Source organism: Drosophila hydei, unplaced genomic scaffold (assembly GCF_003285905.1).
Source record: "Drosophila hydei strain 15085-1641.00,03,60 unplaced genomic scaffold, DhydRS2 tig00008119-arrow-pilon, whole genome shotgun sequence".
Lineage (NCBI taxonomy): Eukaryota > Metazoa > Arthropoda > Insecta > Diptera > Drosophilidae > Drosophila > Drosophila hydei.
Window position 1 is genome coordinate 755,525 of NW_022045830.1, and position 25,493 is coordinate 781,017.

The 25,493-nt window shown below is 36.4% G+C and overlaps 1 protein-coding gene across 8 annotated transcripts in view; it reads right to left on the reverse strand.

Annotated features, from left to right (window-relative positions):
- Positions 1-25,493, reverse strand: part of LOC111592945 (sex determination protein fruitless) — a 122,924-nt gene that overhangs the window by 81,636 nt on the left and 15,795 nt on the right. For 5 of the 8 annotated variants that reach the window (XM_030224899.1, XM_030224898.1, XM_030224897.1 and 2 more), the window contains exon 1: positions 7,212-7,524. The exons of 1 other annotated variant lie outside the window; for it this stretch is intronic. In XM_030224899.1, coding sequence (XP_030080759.1) covers positions 7,212-7,219 — 8 coding nt within the window. In that variant the 5' untranslated portion in view covers positions 7,220-7,524. Of the gene's footprint in view, positions 1-7,211; positions 7,525-7,799; positions 7,812-8,763; positions 9,207-25,493 lie in introns of those variants that run through there. 2 more of the 8 variants (XM_023305413.2, XM_023305415.2) reach the window with 2 other exon arrangements.

Consider the following 25,493-nt stretch of genomic DNA (forward strand, 5'->3'; position numbering starts at 1 on the left):
ACTGTTGTTATTTTCGTACACCAAAACTTACATGTGGCCATATGCTAACGGCGAGTTACAGGGTATTTTCTTGTCTATCTCAAACAATATTATGAGCCGGCTCTAAATTTCTTTAACTGCAAAATGGCTCTGATACGTGCATACATACGTATAGTATTTTATTGATATATAGTACATAGATCTAGAGGGCTTTACTAACTATTATAAATATATACATATATACATACTTAACATAAGCATGTATGTATGCGTATGTGTATATTGGACTTTCCGGTCATTCATTCATGCTTATTCATATCTAACGCGTTTTAGTAATCAGCGCTGCTTGATAAGAAAGTGCAAAAGTGGGTTTGAACTGTGAAGTGTAGATTACATCATGTTTATTTTACAGTTAATGTCTAGAAATAAATAGCTCGATTTTGCAAATCAACAACATCGACAGCAATTTACATACAACTGTATTTGCTGCAGCCTATCTAAAGCCAATTCATCTCAGCATAAACACTTTAACAAAGCATAACATCAAAAGAAGACAAAAGTACAGAGCGAGACAGAGAGAGAGAAAGAGAGAGAGAGAGAAAGGGAGAAAGACAGTAGATCCACATCAGATCCATTCCGAACCGGGGCAGTAACTGTGCAGGCAGGCAAAAGCAGGCAGCAGAGCTAAGACTCCAGTCACACTTGTCCTTGAATGTTAAGCGAACCAAAAGAAGATCACCAAAATCGCCAAATGAGCAGTCGAAGCGATGGCAGCGACGCCAACGCTGCCAAATGCAGTCAACGTCAACGTCAACGTTAACGTCAGCGACGACGCCATTAGACGAAGCGACGGCCTTTGGGCTTGGCTGGTGCTGTCGCTGCCGCTGCTGCTGCTGCTCAGCAGCGAACAACTGTCGTTGTTGCTTAGTGTTGTTGTTATTGTTGTTGTGTCTCAGCATAAATTCGCAAAGTATGCGAAATTTATTAGGGTCTGTTCGTATGGGCAGCTGTTGTTGTTGTTGCCGTCGTGTTTCTTCTAATTTAAAGTTCACACACATGCACACAAAAGGCTGTGCGATGTGTGTGTGTGTAACTGAATACACTTAAAAAAAAACCCGAAATAGCAAACAACTAAATGCGTATGTGTGTGTGCATGGGCCACTAACAACTACATCAAAATGTTTATATTAATTTTTTGCTGTTAAATTTTATTATTGGCCGTTGTTGTTGCTGCTGCTGCTGCTGTTGTTCGTTTCTATATTTGTTGTGCTCTTTTAATTTTTTATTGATGTGTATTTGTTGAATTTTTACCAAAGCCAAACCAATACAAATGCACATTTTATTGCTTCGCTTCTTACGCTCCTAGCTCGCTCTCGCTCTCTCTCGCTCTGTCTCTCTTCCTTGCTTGCTCTTCCACTAGTAGACTCGCTATCGCTTTGTGCGATTGTGTGTGCGTGTGTGTAACTTTTTTTGGCAGCTTTTTATGTTTACGTGTGTGTGTGTATGTGTGTGGGGCGATTAATGATGTGGATTAAACAAATGGAAGCGCGCGTGTTTCGCTAAATGTAAACGTTAACATTTATTTTGTAATTAAACAATTGATAAGCAAGCGGAAAGGAGATTTTTCATAACGGCAATTTACGTATATTTGTTATCTGAATAAATTCACATTTCAGATAGGCAAACACTTAAGCTCAAGTGTCTGAAGCTCAGAAATTGACGAGCATATCATGATTATTAATAATATTTCAATTTATTTTTCATTTAATTATCTTTTTATTATTTAGTTTCGATTCTGGGTGCGTAATTTCCATTATAGTATAGAGAAGAGTTTCGTTAATGAGTTTTGATCTTAGATATTTTTGCAATGCGAAATGTTAAACTTTGGAAAGTTGGGATACTTCTAGAAGAACTTTTCACATGCTCTTCTATCATAGGATTCCTAACTGAAATTCCATTTAAGTCAAAACATTAAAGGGAGAATTTGGAAAGAAAGAATTATGAAGTTCATATATACTTATACAGTCAGAGAAGAATTTAGAATAGGTTTTTATATAAGAAGAAAATGTTAAATAGAGAACTTTCCATGATATTTTATTATGTATCAGTTAGAACAGGATTTTTGAGTAAAAAGTATTAAAATTTGAGAAGGTTTTAAAGATAAGCTTAGAAGCTTTAAGAGTCGGAAAGGATTTGAAGTGAGTTCAGAAGTAATATCGTCTCATATTTAAGGTAGGATTGGAGTTCAAAGAGAAGTTTATTGAATATCTGGATATGTATGAATCAGGAAGCGATTTTAAATAAGATATTAGGATAGATGTATTTGATTTGAGAGATAAGACTTGGAAAAGATCTTACTTTAATCAGAAGGAGATAAGTTATTTCACTTAGGCAGAGATACAAGATACACAAAATCGTATATCAGAATTAAATTTCTTTATAAACTTCCTAGTCTTAAATCATAAAATATATAATTTCTCTAAAGAGTACATACACATATGAGCAAACCCATACAAACTGTACCCTAAATATGGTACGCTATGAATGGAGGCCCCTTATAATATTTTGCAACTTGATAAAAATCATGTTAACCCTGATATGAGACATTTTAATGTATTTCGCACGAATAGGCAGTTTAGTTTTGTATTTCTATTTTTTTCTTGAGTTTTTTTTATTTTTGTTAGTTTACCTGGCATTACATAAGCCATACCTGAGCGGGCTAACACCTCAAAGCTGCCCCTCGGAGCTAGTTAGATGTTGCAGGCCATTAGAAGCGAGTGGAAAACCTACTTCAGAAACATGTTTTAACCTTTTTCGTGGCGTGCAAAACTTCAACTTAAAAACTCAAATTGGTCAAGCGGCGCAGCTTACAAGTTCCCAAAAAAACCATTTATATATATATAGACACACACACACACACTAGCACACACTTGACAACAAGAACAAGGCAAAAGGGTAAAAACGAGGCACGCCAAAAATTTGCAAAAATGGCAACAAAAAACAACAAAAAAAACTGAAATAAAGCGAATTTGACGCGTCGCAGCCCGTGGCCAAAAAGAGCGCTGCCAACGCCGCTGCTAGCTGCGCAGCCAGCGTCATCGGCGACTGTCAAACCTTTGAGCGGCGATGGCGACTTAGACGTGACTTACAAACTAAACGCGCGCAGCTCAAGGTTAAAAGCAGTTTATTTGTTGTAAGCCACTAGCCTTATGGCCAACAGCTAAACAGCCAAACGGCCAAACAGGCAGCAGGCGATGGCCAACAGAAAAAAAGAAATAAAAAATAAACGAAACTGAAAATGCCAAAACGAAGAAAGAGAATCTCAAGCTGTTGTCTGGCTTTAGAACACCCTGTAGCAAATGTGGCGAATGGGGTATGTGAACCAGCTGGAACAATGTGGTGCATACTGAATACACATATGTATATGTATTTGAAGCATTAACCCGATCTATAAGAATACAAAGATTTATATTTGTGTAGGTAACAATATGGGATACTATTAGACTGTGACTAGATAGAGTTTATCGATAAATATCGGAAGCTAACAGATTTTGTTAAGCGTAGTTTTTCTCGATGATTGGAAAATCGATCGATACTTTGGTTTGTACTCACGATTAGATTCGATACTCGATGGGATTTTTAAGACTTTTGTTGAAGGTTATAGGCTTAATAACAAATAAAATATGGCATTCCGAAATCTAGATAGGTCTTTGATTAATTTTTTCAATTATTGAATCTCCAACCATCTGCACTTATAATTCTCCAGGCATCTATAAATGTCTATTTAATTTAATGTAGCAAAGCAGAAATACCTGAGAAATCTCTCTAAGTCTATCTACCTATCTATCAATATATCTATCTAACTATCTATCTACCAAGCTATCTATATATCTATCTATACTCTATATTTCTTGCTATCTATCTGTCTATCTAACTATCTAAATATCTATATATCTATCTATAAATCTATCTATCTATCTATCTATCTATCTATCTATCTATCTATCTATCTATCTATTTATCTATATATCTATCTATCTATCTATCTATCTATCTATCTATCTATCTATTTATCTATCTATTTATCTATCTATCTATCTATCTATCTATCTATCTATCTATCTATCTATCTATCTATCTATCTATCTATCTATCTATCTATCTAACTATATATTTATCTAACTATATCCATAGCTATATCTATTATGCTCAAAATATTCCTATGTATAAACATATGTTCAGTTTGTAATATATACAGAGAGCTACGCAAAGCTTCTTATGTATAAATCTCTATACAAGCCATCCCTTCATACCCCACATAGATCAACCATTAGATCAATTATGAATACCTTCTGTGGCCACAGCAACTTCTCTAAGTGTCTTACATAGCTTCTCGCTAATTACAGGGTATCTGCCACGTCATCCACTCTTACTTTTTGTTATGCCTATTGTTGTTGTTATTGTTTTCGCTTTTGTTTCGTTGGAGGACTTTGCCGGGGCGAAGCCTGTGCCAGTTATTTTTGGCCTTTTTTTGCGCGCTTTGTGTCGTGGGCGTGTTTGAAATGTTAACAAAAAGCGCAGTTAGAAGCTGCCACCGAGGCGATCTTCGCTGCGCATATTGCCCCCAATTGTTGCCCATTGTTGCAATATAACGTAATAATAATAGCAACAGTTGCTGCTGCTGCTGCTGCAGTTGCTGTTGTTGTGTGAAATTGATGGCCAGTCGGCTTTTGTGTCTGCGATAAAATGGCTTTCAATTAATTAGCAGGCAATATCGAAAATGTGTGCTAAAAGAAAAATCGTGTTCGCTTAACAAACAAATGATTCAACTTTAACCTGACCCCGGGTGTCTGTCACAGCAGCAGCAGCAGCAGCAGCAGCAATCGAGCCAGCTGCAGGATGACATCACTTGCTATTTTTCTGCCATAGCGTATTGCCATTTGTTTAAACTAACAAAAACAAATAGGCATTCGCATATTGTTAAATGTTATAAATTACATTTGAGCTCAATTGACCAAAAATGTGCATTTGCATTGATTAGAAAACGAAGTAAATGTTGTCGTTGCTGCTGTTGCTGTTGCTGCCACCCACAAGAGCAGTTGGCACGCCTGCGCCCACGTCGGCTTAGCCAGAGCTGTCAAAATATCTGTTGCTAAAACAACAACAGCAACAACAACAAGAATTGCAACAACTATATTAAGCATCTGCAGTCGTTGTAGGTGCAACAATTCAAATTATTCAATTAGCATTGCGTATACTTAATTTTTTGTTTACTATTTCATCTATTTGGAACTGATGACGTCGCCCAGCTGAGCCCCAGTTAAAGCCAATTTGTCCTTGACTAAATTGGAATTGATTTGGCAACAGCTGCCAGCAGCTGGGCGCGGGCAGACGACTTTCAGAGCTCTCAGCTCTAACCCCACCCAAGTTGGAGCAAATTTTATGTGCTCAATTGATATCCAACTGGGCGCTGTAAACTTGATGCGGGCCAACAAAGTTGGCCAATGCAACTATAATTGACCAGCATTGCAAATTGTTGTACAAGTTTTGCTCAGCTGGCTTTATTAATATGTGAATTAGTAATATTTAAAATCATAATTTATATTATTTAGTCGGAGATCTTTTGTGAGAAAAGTACGAACTTCGAACTGCTCGCAGAATCTAAATGTCTCTATTCTAGCTACTTTAGCTAAAGACATTAAAGATCTTGGAATAGATGTAAAAATTAGAAAACCTTTCGTATATAGATATGAATATCCCAAATTGGTTGTTTTGTACAGCGAGTGAGTGCCTTGCTGTTGGTCTATGGTAGCTATCTTAAATTTTATTTTGTATAACATAAATATTATTTTAAATAACAAAATTCTTTACTGTAAAAAACCTGTTATTAGAATCCAAAAAAAAGCAATATACTAAAAATTAATGCCCACAACAAAAATTAGTTTTTGCCTTGAGAAGGGTTTGATAAGTAACAGTTCTATAAATAATTATTTATCGTATACGCAATATTTTGAAAAATTCAATTAGTTTCTAATTTTCTTTTTTACAAAATATTTTTAGCACGGTTGCCTAAAGGTCAATAAATAAACAAGTAAGAAAGCTCTAGTCGGGGTGCCCGACTAGGAGATACCCTGATCGCAGTCCTTTGAGTTTTGTAATATTTTCCGTAGTTTGTATCGAGTATTAAAAAAAAAAGAAAACAAATAAAAATCGACATTGCGAGACCAGGATTCGAACCCGGATTATTTGCGCAACGTGCACAAACTCTACCAACACCGCCACTTCATAACTAAAAAAAAAAAAAAATAAATAAATAAAATAAAATAAAACAATAAAAAACATTTCATCTATGCGCGTGCTATACACGGACCTACAAAAAAAATTTCAAGTCTCTAGCTCTTATAGATGCTGAGATCCACGCGTTCACACATACGGACAGACGGACAGACGGACAGACAGACAGACGGACAGGGCTCAATCGACTCGGCTTGTCGTCCTGATCAAGAATATATATACTTTATGGGGTCTGCCACGCCTCTTTCTGCCTGTTACATACATTTGCACAAAACCATTATACCCTGATTTCCCATTTTTAATGGGATCAGGGTATAATAAAATAAATATTAAAATTTGAGAGTATTAGATAAATAAACAAAATGAAAAAATAAAAATAATAATTAAAAAACAATAACTAAAATAATGAAATGAAAAATATATAATAAAAACTGTAAAAAGTATATAAAATAACAAAAATAAATAAATACAAATAAAATAGATAAATATAAAAAAAAAAATATTTTAAATAAAAAAATAAGTATAATAAATAAACCAAAAAAAAAACAGCACAATAAATAAATAACACAACAAAAACTAAAATATAATTAAAAAAAAATAATTAAAATTGTATACCTATTAAAGTTAGTCGTGCATGAATTTGACTAAAATAAGAATTTTTTCCATATATCTATATTGATATAGGCAAAGTTATATATACCCATACACAGTTTATATGCATATAAATATATGTATATAATGTACCTCAATATACCTCAATAAGTAGATAAGAACTTCGTCAAATCATTAAAAACAACTTTTATAAATATTTCTGTAAGTCTAATATTTTTCAGAATTTGAATACTTGACATAAGATATATATATTTTCAAATATTTATCAAACATAACACACGTGTAGAAATTAATTACAAATAAATAGTTAACGTATCAACACGCACCTGGTCATTTCCGTAAAAAAACCTTGTCAATTATATGTTTTTTTTTATAACATTTGCAACGCTTTGGGTTGGCTCGAGGTACAAAGCGAAGAGTATCTGACTTGAGTATTTGAGACTTTTGTAATTTGTTGTTTTCTTTCTTTTTTTTTTGGTCAGCTGCAGTATCTAACGGTTCAATTTTTTACAATTTTTGCACCAATCAATTATTTGTATTGTATCTTTTTACTGTATCTGGAATACACACGCGCATTCTAACGTTCGGGTTTGCCTACGTGCGACTTCCTACGCGAGCGGCACTAAAAAATTTTATGAGCTGTGAAGAACACGCGAATTATTATTTGTTGTTGCTGGCATTTTGGCAAAAATTATTACACAATTCGTTAAAGACAGACAGAGGGAGAGGGTGTGAGAGGAAGAGAGAGAGAGAGAGAGAGGGGCGTAGATAGTAGAATTAAAGAGAAAGAGCGCGTACTGTTTGGCTAATTAGTAGCTTGGACTTGTGTATCTGACGGATACGGATACACTTTGGACATGCTTGTAATATGTTCTTGCGGCAACAAATAAGCAACAAAATCAAGCAAAGCGTACCGCAGCAGCACGTAACGCCGACTGGCTGTACGACAGACCCTTGCCAATTCCCAATTCCCAAGTAAACAAAATAAATAACATAATTTAAAAGCACAAAAGCGCAAAAAAAACTGAGCAAAAATGCGAGTATCTAAAGGCGGACGGCAAACGCTCTTTATGCTTGTCTTTATAAATATATACATACATATATATACATATAATATGTGTATATAAGTATGTATATTTTCTTTTTCTGTGTGTTGCCAAAATTCGGGGCTGGGACGGATCGGGCATGGGCAAGGGACTGGCAAAGCTTACAGATATTTTGCCGCTGTCGCTGCCGCTGCCGCTGTCTCAGCTGCAGTCGCTGCTGCTGTCAGCTACGCAGTCGCGACATTTTAAGCAGCAGCAGCTACGATCAAGGGCATATTGGACACGACACGCAGTCGGCGTCGCAGTCGCTGCTGTTGGCTCACCCTTGAAGGCGCTTACAGCAGCGATCTGTTTTGCCTGTATCTGTATCTGTATCTGTGAGCTGTAGCTGTAGCTGTATCTGTGAGCTGTCTGTGTATCTGACGCTGGGTTTTCGCTTTCAAACGAGCAATTTGCGAATTTCTTCGGCGACAGCCGCTCGTCTGCTTAAGAGCATTTTGTATGTTTTTTATTTTTGTTATTTTTTTTTTGCTTTTCATTATTCCTATTCCTCTTTTTGCCTGCTAACCTAGTACCCGATCTTTGGCTTTATATCTGCCTCGAGTGTGTGCCTGTGTGTCTGTGTAAGTCTCGTTTTGTCTCCTTTGCTGTTCCGTTCATCATCATCCCCCCAAAATATATATATATATATATAAAAGTCTCTGTCTCAGTCTCAGTCCCAGTCACAGTCTCCGTCTCAATCTCTCATATCATTTTAATTCCCTGGAATTGCCTGAGACCATGCAAAATGTGCGTCTCACATGTTTAGAAACTGAAAGGAACTGACAGATACTTTTGGGTATGATGAGGATCTGTGCTGCTGTTGCTGCTGCTGCCTCTGTGCTCCCCATCAGCTGTTTGCAAGTTGCGCCTTGTGGGCGTGCCTGTGGGCGTGTTGGGCTCTGTTGTGCTAGCAGCTTTTGTTGTTTTAGCGCAAATTCGCACAATTCACAATTTGCATTGGTTTGATCGCCGTTGTTGTGCTTTCCGCGTTATCACATTTGAATTTTCTATCGAAATCTATACTAAATTAATATTATTTTCTTTTTGAGTGATATATAGCATTACATTAGTGCGAAAGTATGCCTGCAAATAAGTCGTATGCAAATGTTTTCACTTGGGCGCCAAAAAGTTGTTTGTTCGCTGGAAAATTTCAACTTCTCCGGAAGCTAGAGAACTTTTTGTATTTTAGTAAGTCCAAAATTTGAGACTCCCACATACTTTGCCAGTGTGCGAGTGTGTGTGTGTGGGTGTGTGTGTGTGGGTGTGTGTGTGTGTGTGCCTGGCTTAAATAGCCGATGATCTCATTCAAAGTTCAAAGTTGCGCGGCACATGTTGCAAGCTCTTTTGGTTTGTTTATATTTGTTAGATATATATATCGTGTATATTGCACCGATTTGAGCCGATTGTCACTATTATTTGTTTTTTTTTAGCACTGGTTGACCGTTTGGCCACTTGCGGGCTTTTAGTCTAAGACTAAGTTTGTTGTCTAATTTTTTTCTATTTTTTTATTTTTATTTTTATTTCTTGTTGCGATAGAAACGCGTGCCACAACGTTGCGGTTGCAGTTGTTTTTAGCGAGTGTTCGTTGCAAATGCTGCAAATAATGCTAAAAGTCTAAAAAGAACACGTTCAGCAGCAGCAAAGGCAACAACAACAACAACAACAATAGCAGCAGCGTCTCAGTGGCAGCAGTTGCAGCTGAGAGCGTCGTCGTCGTCGCCGCCGCATGTGGCAAATGTTGAAGCTGGCAAACTGCAATTGCTCTCGCATTCTCATGCTGCCTCTGCCACTCAGTCACGCTCTCTCTCTCTCTCTCTCTCTCTCTTTCTCGCTCTTGCATGCACATGTCTCGCTCTCTGAGCAGTGTCTGCATGCATGCATTAGAATTGACTTAGATTAAGTCTAAGTCCGAACCAAAGTCCGAGTGCGCTTCGTGCCTCTAGCTGGATCGCTTAGCTAGCTTTCCTGACATGCCGGTTTCCCAGCTCTCTCTGTGTGTGTGTGTGTGTGTGCTATTCAGTTCTTGCGGCACATGTGCGCAACAGCTCTTAAGTGGCTGTCGCTGCTGCCTCTGCCACCGCTGCTGGCCCAACTAGTCAGCGGCTGTGTGCGTAAACTTTGCGAAAAGCACACACAAAAGATGCCACAGCAAAAAAAAAAGCGCGCATAGATCGCCCGTTTGCCAACTATCCACGTTTTGTGCAAAAATTTTGCGCGCCTAAGCTCATCGCTTGCTCTCGCGCACTCACTCTCTCTTTCTCGCACTCTAACACGCGCGCTCTCTCTCACTCTCTCTCTCTCACATTTTTCTAGCGCTCCACACACAGTCAGGCCTGCGCATTCTCTCACTCTCTTTGTGTGCCCGACTCTCATGTAAAAGGCAAAGATACACAGCTGTATCTCATAGATACACGTACTCAAACGCTGCGATCGCACGCACTCGGCGCTGAGCAACTGGCGTCAAATTTGCGCTAATTATTTGCAAGCTATTTTTTTTTCAGCAGCGTGGCACATACACACACACATACATACAACGTTGGCATATGAAATACATTTAAATAAAAAGTATCTGTAAATTTATGCATGTTTTTTGGTTTGATTGAAGGGGCGCTCTTTTAAAGAGCGCGCAATGTGTAGCGTCAATAATTTTTAAGGTTTGCATTTAACCTTTAACATTGCTTAGTTAAACATACACACACACACGCACACATAGCTGAGCATTCGCCACGCATACGCAAACAGCGCGGCGCAACGTACAAATTTTGTGGCTAGCTGTTGGTTATATGTGGTCGGGGGCGGAGACGGGGGAGGGAGGCGTGCCGCAAACAGTAATTGGCAAGGTCGTTTCGGCATTTGTCGTAATCATTGGCAACGTTTTGCTTGGCTTCTGCTGGCGCTGCCAACGAACGAATGACAAAACAAACTTTGCCTGTTTGCATTTGTTGTGTGGCTCGCGAAGAGCTCCAAGTCAGGCCAGGCCATGCCAACCACCAGCCACAGGCAACCAGCAACTACAACAAGCAAATAATAGTTAAGCACACATGGCGTTACCCTGTAACTCAGTTACGAGTGGCACTGAACAAAGTTATCGAAGGCTTTGTCTGCAGCTAAACTTTGTGGTTGCTGGCTTAACTTTTATTTTATATATGATATTTTATATTTTATTTTATATATGATATAGTTGTAAAACTTTCCTTGATGAATGAAAATTTTCAAGTTAAAAATTCAATTATAAATATTCATATTAAATACTCAAAATTCTTCTCTATAAACTAGAAAATTTCCAAGCTATATCTACTCAGCTGCTCATCCATTCAATCCATCATATTTCCATAGCTACAGGGTATTAAAAAACGAAGCTTGCTTGTAAAAAAAGGGCATGCCGCTGCCAAATTTGATATTGGGCGACGGTTGGGCTCCTCAGTTAGCAAATATTTTACTTGAACATTTTTCCTTTGCTTTTTAAATTACTTTTCGAAGCAAGAAGAACTCAAGCGACCCTTGATTGCAGCTTAACAAAACAAAAAGAGCTCATCAATTGGTAGCTCATTTAAGAAAAAACTCAAAGAGCATTAGATATGCTTAAGACTGTCATAGGAAATCTAGCAAAAAACATATTTAAAATTGTTTTCAGGTTAATCAGATGCAGCTTAACAGAAAGTGAATGCAAAGGCAGATTTGTTTTATTATATTAACAAAATAAATTGATAAATATTTTAAATGTTTATGAATATGTATAGCTGTTCATAAAAATAGTAGCGCTGCACAACACAAAGCTTTAACTAAATGAAAAGATATTTTTTAAGTTGAAAAAGATAAGGAAAATAATGTAAGGAAATTAGTTTAAAAAAAACCCGTTACTTTCGCTCAAAATGAATTTTCTTGTAAAGGCTTTGAAATTGAAAAAAGAAACATGGAAACGAAACAGAAAGAGTAGTGCGGAACTAGCACAACTATGTCGGTGTTTCTATTGCCATGTTTGGTTTTTTAATTTCTAAAGCTACTATTCATTATTGTTTCCACATAAAATTTGTTTTATATATTTAAAAATTACATTATTTACATAAAATTAATTAATTATCGCTAAAAATAATACGTTTAAGCATGCAAATTATCACTCTGTATTATTACTCACTGTAGTAAAAACAAGTTAGAACATTCCAAACGAGTGTTATTGGCTGCATAATACTCGTTATGGATCCAAAAACAATTAAAGTTTGTTTATATCTGATGCCATGCCCCAAGTCTTATCATTAGAATAGGTAAATAATTATTGCAAATACTTGAAGATACATGATGCCTTGCAGATCCTTACTCTAGATAGTAGAAGACAAAGATCTTTGCTGGTGTGTCATGCCTAAATAAATAATACATGTTTTAGGCAATTTATAGAGGAGGTCAACAGCAACTGATTTGTCAAAATTTTGGGCCTCCATGGGAATAACCCATTAATCTTAAGGAAGATCTCAATCAGCTTTTACCGTCATAGCGAATTGTTCCACTAGAAGTGTACAAAGCACAGTAAACTCTTACATAGCGTATACTCAAGTTACTTCAAGTCTGTCGTGCTTCTATAGCGTTTAGATTGTAAAGGCTAGAGCAGTGCACGATATGACACATTAAACATCTACAGAAAGACCTGAGGGATACTCAGCTATAAACACCATATTTGAAGTCTCTTATTTCAAGTTGGGTCTGAAGCCGAATATACCCTTTTCAAATCAGTTTTGAACAGCGTTTGTTATCTTCTGACCTGTTGCCATGATAAAGCAATAAATAATGCAAAACGATTTGCGCATATCTTATCTGAGCTATCAATCATGAACTCTCCCTCTCTCTCTCTCTCTTGTTAGTAAACTATTCTATATAGAAAAATGTCTGTATATATCTAAAGATATGTAATGAAAGTGAGTTCTTGTTTGCTATTATTGCAGTTGCGAATCTCTCAGTTGTTTATCGCGGCTACCAAGCAGCGCGTCTCTCTTGGGCCCACGCTGCGTATGCGTAACGCGCTTTGCTTCTGCTTTGTATATGGGCAAAATTCTTTTGCAATTCGCACATTTGGCAAATACTGTTTAACTTTTCGATTCTGCTTCCATTTTTTTTATATTTACTTAGCATTTGGTAAAAGTTTGCACACATGTGTTTTCTTTTATTCGGCTAACAACGGCAGCAGCAACAACAACAACCTGTTTTACAAATAAACGCCTGTAGCTGCCCTAAATTTTCTCGAAAAAAGTAGCTGATATTTATGTGTGTTACTTTAATGAAAAGTATATATACATATAGCCAAAATTTATATGTATAACATATATAGCCGATTAGCTAGTGGCAACCCAGCCGAAAGTAGGGCGCCATATGCACACCTAGCCGAAAACAATATGGTTTTTATCGCCTCAATTTTGATTATAGCGAAAATATTACACGCTGCGGTCGTATTTGGGGTCTTGCCTACAAATAAAGAGCACATGCGTGTTTGCCTTTGCCTTACAAAGTGTTGATGCTCGCCAGCAGGGCGATCAGGGCGTATTGGGTTGAATGCGGAAGCAAAGCTGAGGAGTTGCTGCCAGCTATATATATATATATATATTCTGATATCAAAAAGGACTTGAGCTTGCTTATATATACATTTCTATGGGAGTGGGTCTTATAAAGATTAGAGGAAACATACTTCTGTATCGGACTAGATCTAAAGTATATGAAGATGCGTGAACATAAATATATAAATTCTTCTATGATAGAATTTCTTATATAGATTGAAGGCAACACTTACAATGAGGCGTGGTACATAGAGAAAAATGTGTATCTCTTCAAGCTTAAAAGTTTATCTACTCAAACTTGACAGAAAGCCTTAAGAAAACTGTCTCTGAACAGTTATTCATAAACATATCATTCGCAACTTTCCATCCTTGAACGGGCATTAGGCAGTTGATTACACCCCACGGCTAATGTTCTTTTTGTTTATGCACATTGTTTGGTTTAGTCGAATGTGCGTAATTTACTTAGCCCAATTTGAAATTCCCCATAAAGATATTGTTTACGCACATTTGAATTCCTGCAGCCTGGCTAATGAACCGACTTAGGCAAGTTGCAGATCTTTGGAAGATGCTGCCAGGCAGCACTCAATTATGTCACCCACAAGTATTTTGAGCTGCTCATAAATTTCGTTTAATGAATTTAATTGCCTGTGCGCATAAATCTAAAGCGCTTCAGTTGAGTTTTTACCCAGAAAACAAAAGCATTTCGGAATTGGCGCCGCACCATTTATAAAAATCAACTGAAAATTGCGCTCGAAACTTGATAAGTCTACGACTGGCAAATACACTTAAATTAACTGAAGAGCTGTGCAGTTATCACTGAATTGGCATATATAAATATTTAGCTTTGCTTTTGCTAATTTTGGCATACTTTTAATAAATGACTAGCTGAAGATCCAAAAAGATGCATATAAAAATATATATTCATTTTGTGCCTCATTTTATACATATTTCTTAAAAATTGTATTCACACATTTTATAAATTTTATAATTTTTTTGTATTATATTCAAATATTTTTAGAATATTTATTATACATTTTTCAAAATTAGTTTTTCTATTTTGTAATTTTTATTTATGTAAAATTATATATTTTTCTGTTTCATATATATATGTATATATTTTATTAAATTTTCTTATATGCTCCTAATAAGTGCCATAGAATTCCAAGTAAAAAGAAATATATAGATTAAAAATTATATATTTTTTAAATAAAAATAATACGCATTTTGAAAGACTTGTAATATATTAAAATAATTTTTTTTAAAGCTTATTATTTATCAAAATATTGTTTTTAAAAAAAAATTGGCTTCATTTTTTTAAAAATATATTTCTTGTTTAATTTGTATTTCTAGTTAATAATACATAAAATATTTGTATGTATATTAATTTAGTATTATATAACATAATATATCTGATCACAAAAACTATCTGAAACTGTGACAAGTCAAATGCCCCAAGTTCAATTGCTCTAAGTTTCAGTGTATCTCGAAGCTAAGACGCATTGCAACGTTGACAGCCGCAACAAAGGCGAAAAAAGATACTCAAAAAAATTCGCACATTTGCCCTTGAAAACAAATTTTAGTTTGTTGTTGTTGTTGTTGCTTTTGATTGCTTTTGTTTTATTTTATTTTTTTGTTGATTTTTTTTTGGTGCGCTGTTTGCATTTTGTTTAACATTTGATACACACAAACAAAACATAAACGCAGGAAGACACGTCGCCAAAAACCGACAGCAACAACCACAACAACAACATCAGCAACAGCAGCAGCAGCAGCAACAGCAAATAAAATAAATGTTTTAGTTTGCATTTTGAATGCTTTGCATGTAATTTAAAAACTGGTCTAGTGGGGGCCCCTGTTGCCGAGCGCCAGACCTTCGTTAACTTTGCCAAAATTATACGCGCTGCCCTCAGCAGACGCCCCACGACACCGCCCTGCCCCCAACTGGCCCGCCCCTCGACCCGGCTGCACCTAATGCCACGACAGGTCGTCGCGTAATTTATAGTTAAATATCGTAGAGCAAAACAACAACAAAGCTAAGATATTAAGACAACTGCAGTGGGCTGTGATCGACTAGAAGATACCTGCAGTATGTTGGAGGGAAATATGAAAGTTATTGCACTAAGGAAAGGAAACGGAATCAGCTTTTTTCCTCCTTCTTTTTCATATTATTATTTTGAGATAGTTTTAGTTTTCCTCTTCTTGTATTCATGCATCTCAAAGATATTCTGCTATATATTATATTAGAGAAAAAGATATTTAAGGAAGATCTCTGTGAAAGTTTTTGATGAAGAAGAAGAGGGAAAGTTCCGTAGTATTCTATTTAAATATAAGCACTCTGAATCTTCTTAGTCTGCAAATAAACTAAATTATAATAAAGAAATTGAATGGGTGAAAGATTCCGGTTTTTTTAGTATGTGTATAAATATTTGATGTTTTTTAATTTATTGAGAGATTTATAGCTGTTCTTTTGTGTGATGTGACAGCTGTTTCTTGTTCTTTATGCTGATTTCTAATGTTAAGCTATGATAAAGCTGAGCGTACCTTAACTCAATTTATATAAGCGAAACTCTGCTGAGAGTCTGAGTGACATAAGAGACAAACACAATCTGAAGGCGCAAGCCGAGAGGCAGAAGAGAGTGAGTGAGTGATAGAAGCAAGCGCTATAATATTTATATCGAGCAAACGGCTGCTCGCAGCCAATATACCCCAGCTTCACACACACATTTTCAATGGGCAATAATGTTTTTGGCAAATACGGAAGTTTTTATTTTTTCGTTGCGTTTTTTTTATTTTTGCCAACTTTTGGTTTCTTCTATTTTTTCCTCTTCTTAAATTGTAATAAATTTGTTCAGCATTTGTTGCAGTCATCGATTTGTGGTTGTTGTTTTTGTTTTATTTAATTAATGTATTTTAGTTAATGTATTTGCTCGGGTTTGGGCCGCTGCATGAGAACAACCTTCAAAAGCGTTTTCGTTATCGTTGCCAAATGCTTTTTATTATTGTTTTTTTTTTTTATATTTTTATTGTTGTTGTTGTTGCTGATTTGCTTGACGACCTTTGCTATTTCGCAAAGCTTAGATTTTTGCGCTTTGTTTGTGCATATTTAGTTGTTGTATTTTGTTAAGCTTTTGTGTTTTATTTTTTGGTAAAACATGTTTTTTCAGCGCTTACATAATCCATGACGCGATACAGTTTTAGTGAAGATGCGCGTCTTTGGCTCTGCTTTTTGTTATATTTTAAGAAGTTTTCGGATGAATAATGCGATCGAGACGTTAACATAATAGAAACGATTAAATTGATTGGGAAATTAATTAGCCCGCTTTTGCTTCTTGTAGAGAGCTGTGTGAAGCTTTGCTTCGATAAGATCTCCATGTTTAAGTCAATGTGTCTGGGCATTTGGAGCATTAATTTGAATGCTATTTAATAAGATACAAGTTGAGTTAGGGCACATTTTAGGTAATTTTTAATTTGTTGTGAGCTTAATTCATTTATATTTAATTATTACTCATTTTTTATAATAAATTCAAAAATATTTTTTTCTAGTTTTTAAAATTAAAAAAAATATTTTTAATAAATAAAATAGATAATGTGGCTATCGGGAGCAACCAATAAAATATTGATTGATACATAATATTATATCGTTTTACAACACTGCAAAAGGCTAATTGTACAAATAGAGTATAATATTTCTAAAAATTTGCTATTTTCCAACATTTATATAATTTTAGTACCAATGCAATATCAGGCAATGCCATATACTAACTTATTTCAAATGCCAAGTATCTAGTTTCAATCAGAGCATTACCCAATTACCATCAGAGGAGCACAATTGTAAAGCAATGTCTTCCAAATAATATTCCAATATACTCTTTTGTCTTTTTGAACAAATAAATATAAATATAAATATAAATATAAATATTAATATATATATAAATATAAATATTTGAAAAATTTTAAAAATTATTTTTGCAATACAAATTTCTGAGATGTTTTTATATATTTCTAAAATTCTATTGACATTAAATTGTCACTATTTAGAAACCTTGTCATATTATTAGTAAGCATTTTTTATTGCATGCTTTTAGGCTATTTCAAAACGTTAATAACAAACTAATTATGAACAAATGTTAACAGAAATTGCATGGGAGTTAATTGTCAGACTTTTGGCATTAATTTCCTTAAACAAAATTCCTTAAGAAAAACAAAACATTGAACTAAATTAAAATAAAAAAAAAAATATATATATATATATATATATATATATATATATATATTAGATATTACAATATTAAAAATATCTAGTTTGTGAGGGAGAAAACATTTAGTATTCATAGTATCGATTAGGCACTGTAGCCAGATGCACTGAATACTTTCTGTGCCTCTGCAGATTCAGCTCAAAAAAAATTTAGATTTGCTCAAATCTGAATTTTTAGATAATTCTCAAGCTATGCAGCAAAATAGATTTCAAGTACAGTTGTGCCGCGCTCGTTGGCATATTCAAATTCAATTGAAGATATGAGCTTGGTTTAGCCTCGGCCAAGTTGCTGGCTGATTTTTGTTGTCCCTAAGTGGCACATACATGGACAGCATGGACGGCGGCACCAATTAGCGAACAAGTTCGTCTTGATTTAATGCCTTGACTGCAGGGCAGAGCAGCGCTGAGCAGTAGCTGGCCAAGTGCGAGTGGCGCGATGGATAGGTGCATTAACCTCTTGCGTAATGAACACCAACAGCGCCACCAACAGCGCGACAGGCAGGTCGACATTGCCACAGATGGGGGCAAGGTGGCAGTGGCAGTGGACAGACATTTGTGCGGCTCCAGGAGGTGTTCCCTGTGCAGCCTGGCGCGCAGCTGCGCTGTAAAATTAGAATTTTTCTAAGCCGCACTCGAAGATGGCCAGTTAGCTGATAAAAGCTCTCGCTCGCTTTCTCGCTCTCTCTTCGTCGCTCTCTCTGGCTAACAGAATAAAGTGCGCTACAAAATAATTGCAAATAAAATGCAGCTAGAGCTTCAACTGCACCTGAAGCGAATGTCTTCTTCGTTCTTGAGCCAAGCACCTGTGCGCGTCGTTTAATTTCATACGAAAACAAACAGCCCAAGCGCAAGAAAAAAACACAACACACAGACTCACACATATACAGATATACGTGGCACGGCGAGTGTACAACAAATGTTGCATGATAGCCAAACGCTGCGACGCGTCGCTTCTTCGCAACAAACCAGGGCCCAATGCAATGCGGCTCCAAAGTAACAGCATCGAAGAGCCGTTATCAATATCTGGTTTGTCCAGCTCGCAGCTCGCAGCTCGCAGCGGGCGACGGCCCAGCGCTTGGCTAGGCCTGGCTAGATAGGATTGGGCCAATGTACCTGAGTTGCAGCCACTTTGGCCAAGGAATGCGTTCAGCAGCGGACATTGCTTAACTGCAAATGCTGCCATTTATATGGCACAATAAACATTAGGTGTTGCCTGCTTCGCATGGGTGTGGGATATGATGTTGTTGTTGTTGTTGTTGTTGTTGCTGGAGTGTTATCCCGTGCCAGCGCTTAGTTAGCCAACGTTTTGTATGCCCAGCGCCTTTGTCTGTTGCCACCATCCAGCCCGCCGCACTCCCCCTCTCCACACTCTCCCGTCCATCGCCTCGTGCAACGGAGTTTTGTTGCCTTTTTCTATTAAAATTACCATCAAGATTTACATTTCAGTAGGCAACAGGTTCGAGTTCAGCTTCAAGTTTGGCTCTGCCTCTGCGGACGCCTTTTAGGTAAAAATGTGGGCAGATCGAAAAGAAAAAAAAAAACAGACAGCAGAGAAGAAAACAGAAGGAAGCAGGCGACTCCTGCGGGGCGACACTACGGCTAAATGCTTTGGCCAGCCTCTTGCTGCCCACTTGTTTCTAAATGCAACGCTCAAGTCAAGTGGAAAATTGTTGTTGCTGTTGTGGTTACCCTCATTTTGCATTTAATGCCCATTTTTAGCTAACCTGCCACGCGGCATTAGCGGCAGCAAGACAAACAGCAACTGCAGCAAATATGCCAGATTTTATTTTGATTTGCTCCCTCAACAGAGCAGCTAAAGTCAACAAAAAATTACATATTTTAATTATACAACTTAATTTTTTTAATAAACTGGAAGTGCCTTGTAGAAACTTAATAAAATTTTCAAAATTTTAATGTTTTAAGTTGGTTTGAAATTTTGCTAGTTTGATAAGTTACGCCTTTATTTATACACTTTGAGACAGTTAAACTTATTGTGCGACAAGTTTCATTTTGTCAACTTTAAACCAAATTAAACAATTAAGACATTTAAGACAACACATAGATCATAATTGCTTCATGTTGGTTCACTTTACGTGCTGCCTGCTTCACACAAATTTAGTATCATGTGAAGCTTTAAGTGAATGAATCTAAAATTTCTTAGAGTCTTTGGCTATTAAAAAAAATATTAATACGAAACAATAAGTGAGAACGTCTAACATTTAGTTTATGTTTAAAACAAAAAAAATAAAAAAATCTTTTTTTTTTTTAAATCATGAATCGTGAATTGATTTTTCATGCCTTTTGAGTTGGAACGTATGAGTTGATGATCTATCTGTAACAGTGATTAAGCTGAGCATCTTTAAATGTATTGTAATAATCTTTGCTTTAAATTGTGCACATAGTCTTTTTAGGTCGGCCACGCCCCTAACAAAAAAAGCTGTATCCATCTAGAAGACATATTTAAAGTATAAATAAAACTAAACATTAAAACTAAAAAAAAAAAATACAAAAATTTCATATACAAAATTATAGAATTTCTGAATTAGAAATGAATTGGAAATTTTGGAATCTTTGCTAAAATCTTATGAAATTAATAAGCCCTTAAACTAAAGATTTTGTAAAGTCCAGCCATTATTATGCTGACAATCATACTCTAAAACATATGAGCATTATTTTGGCTAGGAATTTTAAGCATGTGCTGCATATATAAATCAGATCTGGTTATATTAAAAGAGTTGCAATAGTAAAAGTATCTAGATACACAGCTGGATACTGATGCACTTTAGAATGCTGTTAAAAAAACTAAAAAAAAAATTAGCCAAAAATTTCATTACAATTTGTTAGCTCAAAAAACATTTAATTGCTATAAATACAAATACTAAGCAGTTCTAATTAATTGAATAAAGTTTTACTTAACTTTTGCATAGCTTGGCTATACTTCATGATTAGTTGACACATTTGTGGCGTTAACTGGACTCCGCGCCTGGCGCCTGGCCCAAAAAAACAAGCAATTCTGGTAAGTAGTAGCTGGCCATAAGCAATTGAGATAAGCATTGAGCACAGCTCGAAGCTGGCTAACCACTTGGCCATATGGGCGCGCATTGGAGACGTCAATCGCTGCTGTGGCAGTGCAATAAATTTAAATTTTATTTAACGTTTTACAGGCACTCAAAAGGCATAAACGGAAATTTAAAGCAGGTACAGGCGGTAGCTGCAGCAACAGCAATTCAAATAGCAGCAACGGCAACGACAACGGCAACGGCAACGGCAACAACAACGATGCAAATCCCAAGCCCAACAAGGAAGCAATTGCGTTAGCTGCTGCTCTCCAGCCGAGCGCTGCTTTACGCATTAGGACATGCGTTGGGCATGGGGCAGCTCGAGGGAGGGGCAGCTGGCTGGCTAACAGCACTCCAAAGCATAAAACAATTTAAATATTGCCGCGCTGCACTTGCAACAACAGCGCAAAATAATAACAGCAACAGGAACAGCAACAACATTGGCAACGGCAACTGCAACTGCAACTGCAGCAAACTTGTTTTTTGGGTTAAGAGCCAGATGCGAATGCATCTGCAATCTGAATCTTTTGCTGGCCCGCTGCTAATCTTCATTATCGCCAGCTGCATCACGATGATGAAGTTCGTCAAGCGGTGTCAGCTCTATGGGCAACTAACCGCAATCGCGGCGTAAAATCGCAGCCACAACCAGGCGGAAGATCAACGCACACACACACACACACACGCATGTGTGTGTCGGCCTGGGCATTAGCCGCTGTCCGACTGTCCATTCCCAGCCAGCGCCATGTTCATTTAAATCTACAACTTTTGGAGGGACGACAAGTTGACTTGAGACCCGACTGGACCCGGGTCCATGGCTCTCCCCACATGTGAGAAAATTGCGCACTTGAGAACCTTCGGAGAGGCAGAGGCAGAGGCTCAGACTTCCAGACCCGTTCCAACTATCAAGTGAAAGAATTCCTTGGGCAAGAGCTTATCGCGAATTCATTATTGAAATAATTCGCAACTTGAAGGCCCTATAGTTGCATAACGGTAAATAGCCAAGGGATCTAGACAACAGCTTAATGAAAATTGAATTTTATGTTTATTAGACGCAAGCGAACAAAAAAAACTTCAGCCAGCCCTCCACACACACACAGGCACACACGTAACCTTTTAAATATGCCAGACCGGATCGGAATGGACCGAGTCTCAGCCCATGGGCAGCCAGATGCCAGATTCTAAATGGTATTTGGTGGACCTACTCGTCGTTGGCCATAAGACGCGACCAAAGACCGAAAGATAGCGGACCATCGTCCACCATTGCCATTTTCCTGTGCCAACAGGCAACAGCAACAAGGCAGGCAGCAGGGGGCCACGTGCAACGGCAACATGTTTCCCTGATAAGTGAAATAAAAGTAATAGAATCCCATAAAAATCCAACTGCAAATGGCAGACAATTTTAATACACTATAGCATATGGTCACAGGAATACTTACAGGGTATTTTAGTAGATATATAATATATAGATATATAATATATATTTATTTTTTTTTCAATTTTCTTTTCATTATTATTTTGTTTTTATTTATATTTTATATTTTATATTAATTATATTTTAAATGGCTCACTTATATTTAATTTTTTAAAATATATATTTTATTAATATTTATATTTTTTTTTTTTTATAAATAAAAATTGTTTTTCTTACATAAATTTTTATAATTAATTAATTCATTAATTATTCTCTTAGGGGGAGAAATAAAAAATTTATTTAATAACTCATTTATTGGGCTTTTTATTCATTTTTTAAATTACTATATATTTAAGTATATTTTCCGAATTTCGATTTATTATTTTATTATTTTTATTTTAATTTCAAATATATTTATTTATATTTTATTTAATGATTATTATTTATATGTCACGTGTTGTATTTTATTATATAGATCTTCTTGTTTTTATATTATATTTCATTAGTTTTTTAAAATTAATTTATTTTTTTAAACATATTTTTAAAAAACTGTTGTGATAATATATAAAATATATATATATATATATATATATATATATATATATATATATATATATATATATATATATATATATGCTTACGATTTATTTGGTTGCAAACAGTCTAAGAAATTGAATTGAGCCGGCTAATCACATCACAGTCCAAGGGACAGCGACATTTAGAACCCGCCAAAGAACCAGGCGAGTTTCTACACACACATACACACGCACACACACACACATGGTCGCACAATTACATCAAGCCGCTCGATGCAACTAGGAAGCAAACTGATCTGGCCTGCAAGCTAGAAAGACCTTGGTATGGGGCATGCCGGCCTGAGCCCAATGCAACGAGCTGCAACGGCAACCTGCCACACGCGGCCTACGTAAGTGGCAAGATCGCACACAGCCGCCCGAGCTTGCCACTAAAGGATGCCAAGCGAAAGGTGGGCAGGTACACACAGAGTGAGTGAGAAAGAGAGCGAGAGAACGAGAGAGAGTAGGATATGCACATGTGCGCATAGGTCCAAACGGGCTGCATGTGGGTTGCTGCCACAGTTGCTGCCACAGTTGCTGCCACTGCTGTCGCTGCTGCTGCGGCTGCCATGCCCCCAAGTTGTTGCATTGATTTAGCAAACATGCATTTTTATAGCCTTACAACGCGCCCAGGCAACAACAAGTTTCTCTATTATTTATTCCAAGCTAGCGGCCACAGTGCACTCCAGAATGCACTGTTTCTTCTACTAGACTTCAACTTCTGCTTCTGCCACTGCTTTATCTTCTACTTCAACTTCTCCCTCTTCTTCTACTGTCAGATCTCTGCCCGCTCCTCTGATTATTTTGATAGCAGCTGCAGCCAGCCACCGCCTTGCCCCTTGGATTAAAGTGTTATTAATGTTTATTATGCCTGAATGAGTTTTAATGTCTGCCGAAGTAATCATTAAAATGTTGTTAAAAGAAATTTGAATAGCAGCAGCATGTGAGAACAGCGATCACACATTTTGTTTTTGTTTCTGTTGCTCTGTTGCTGTTCTTTTTTGGCCAACAATGTCGCTGGCCCCACTGTAATTGGCCGCAAAACTCTCAGCGCCGTGGCAGGAAGAGCGTGTACTTTATTTTGATTGGAGCTGCCATGGAATTTCTTTTGTGTGTTCGCCAGAGATTTTTTAATGATCGGTGACAGGATTATTAAAGTCATTAAGCGGCCACTTGCAGTTGTTCTCGTTGTTGTTGTTGTTGTTGTTGTTCAAGTCGAGTTGTTGTCGTTGCTGACTTGTTCTCAATGGCGGGGCTAATAATGTTAACTGTAACTGGCAATGGCAGCAGTAAAAGTTGCATCGCCCGCTCGTATGCTGATGCTGATCGCCTGCATGCAGATGCCTTTGACATGCCTCACATATAACAGCATTGCTGATCATTGAGATGTTTGGCTTATGGCTTTGATATAATTACTGATTTAATCTGTCAGCCAAATGCATATTTATAAATATTTAAGCCTAACTGGCTTCAGCTGTAAATTTCAATTAATTTCTAATTACATTATTGCTAACTGAGTCAGCTGCAAGGTTAGCGAAAGCTCCTCTTGACTCTGCCTTGCGTCTTGCCACAATAATGTCCCCTTTCAGTGTCTTCTTCTATGACAATCATATGCTTTTGTTGATCTATCACATTCATAGTTAGTCCTTCAGTCAGTCGGTCCACAAGTCAGTTAGACAGCCGGTGACTTATTATCAGTCAGACAGCTAGGGATTTATACAGTTATACAGTTATACAGTTATACAGTTATACAGTTATACAGTTATACAGTTATACAGTTATACAGTTATACAGTTATACAGTTATACAGTTATACAGTTATACAGTTATACAGTTATACAGTTATACAGTTATACAGTTATACAGTTATACAGTTATACAGTTATACAGTTATACAGTTATACAGTTATACAGTTATACAGTTATACAGTTATACAGTTATACAGTTATACAGTTATACAGTTATACAGTTATACAGTTATACAGTTATACAGTTATACAGTTATACAGTTATACAGTTATACAGTTATACAGTTATACAGTTATACAGTTATACAGTTATACAGTTATACAGTTATACAGTTATACAGTTATACAGTTATACAGTTATACAGTTATACAGTTATACAGTTATACAGTTATACAGTTATACAGTTATACAGTTATACAGTTATACAGTTATACAGTTTTACAGTTATACAGTTATACAGTTATACAGTTATACAGTTATACAGTTATACAGTTATACAGTTATACAGTTATACAGTTATACAGTTATACAGTTATACAGTTATACAGTTATACAGTTATACAGTTATGACTGTTCAGGCACTCTGGCTCTTAGTCAGGTGTAACTGAAAGTTCAGTCAGTAGATTAATCGATTTAGCAATCACTTAGTTAGAAAACTCTGGCAATTAATCAAATATTCACTTAGTAATATTTTAAATATTTCTTTTAATAATTATAACAGTCGTTGAAGGCTTTCAGATATGTCAAACGCCATTCAACACTGGCACTTGACACTTTCTCTAATTAGAGGCCTAGCGCGTGTTAGACATCTATGGACATATTAAATGAACAGCTGGCCTTGTCCCAGAGGTAGCTGTTTGCCAATTGGAATATTTGTATTTCTGACTAAGACCAGTTTCAGTTCTGGCTTATACGAGATAGAGTTCTGTT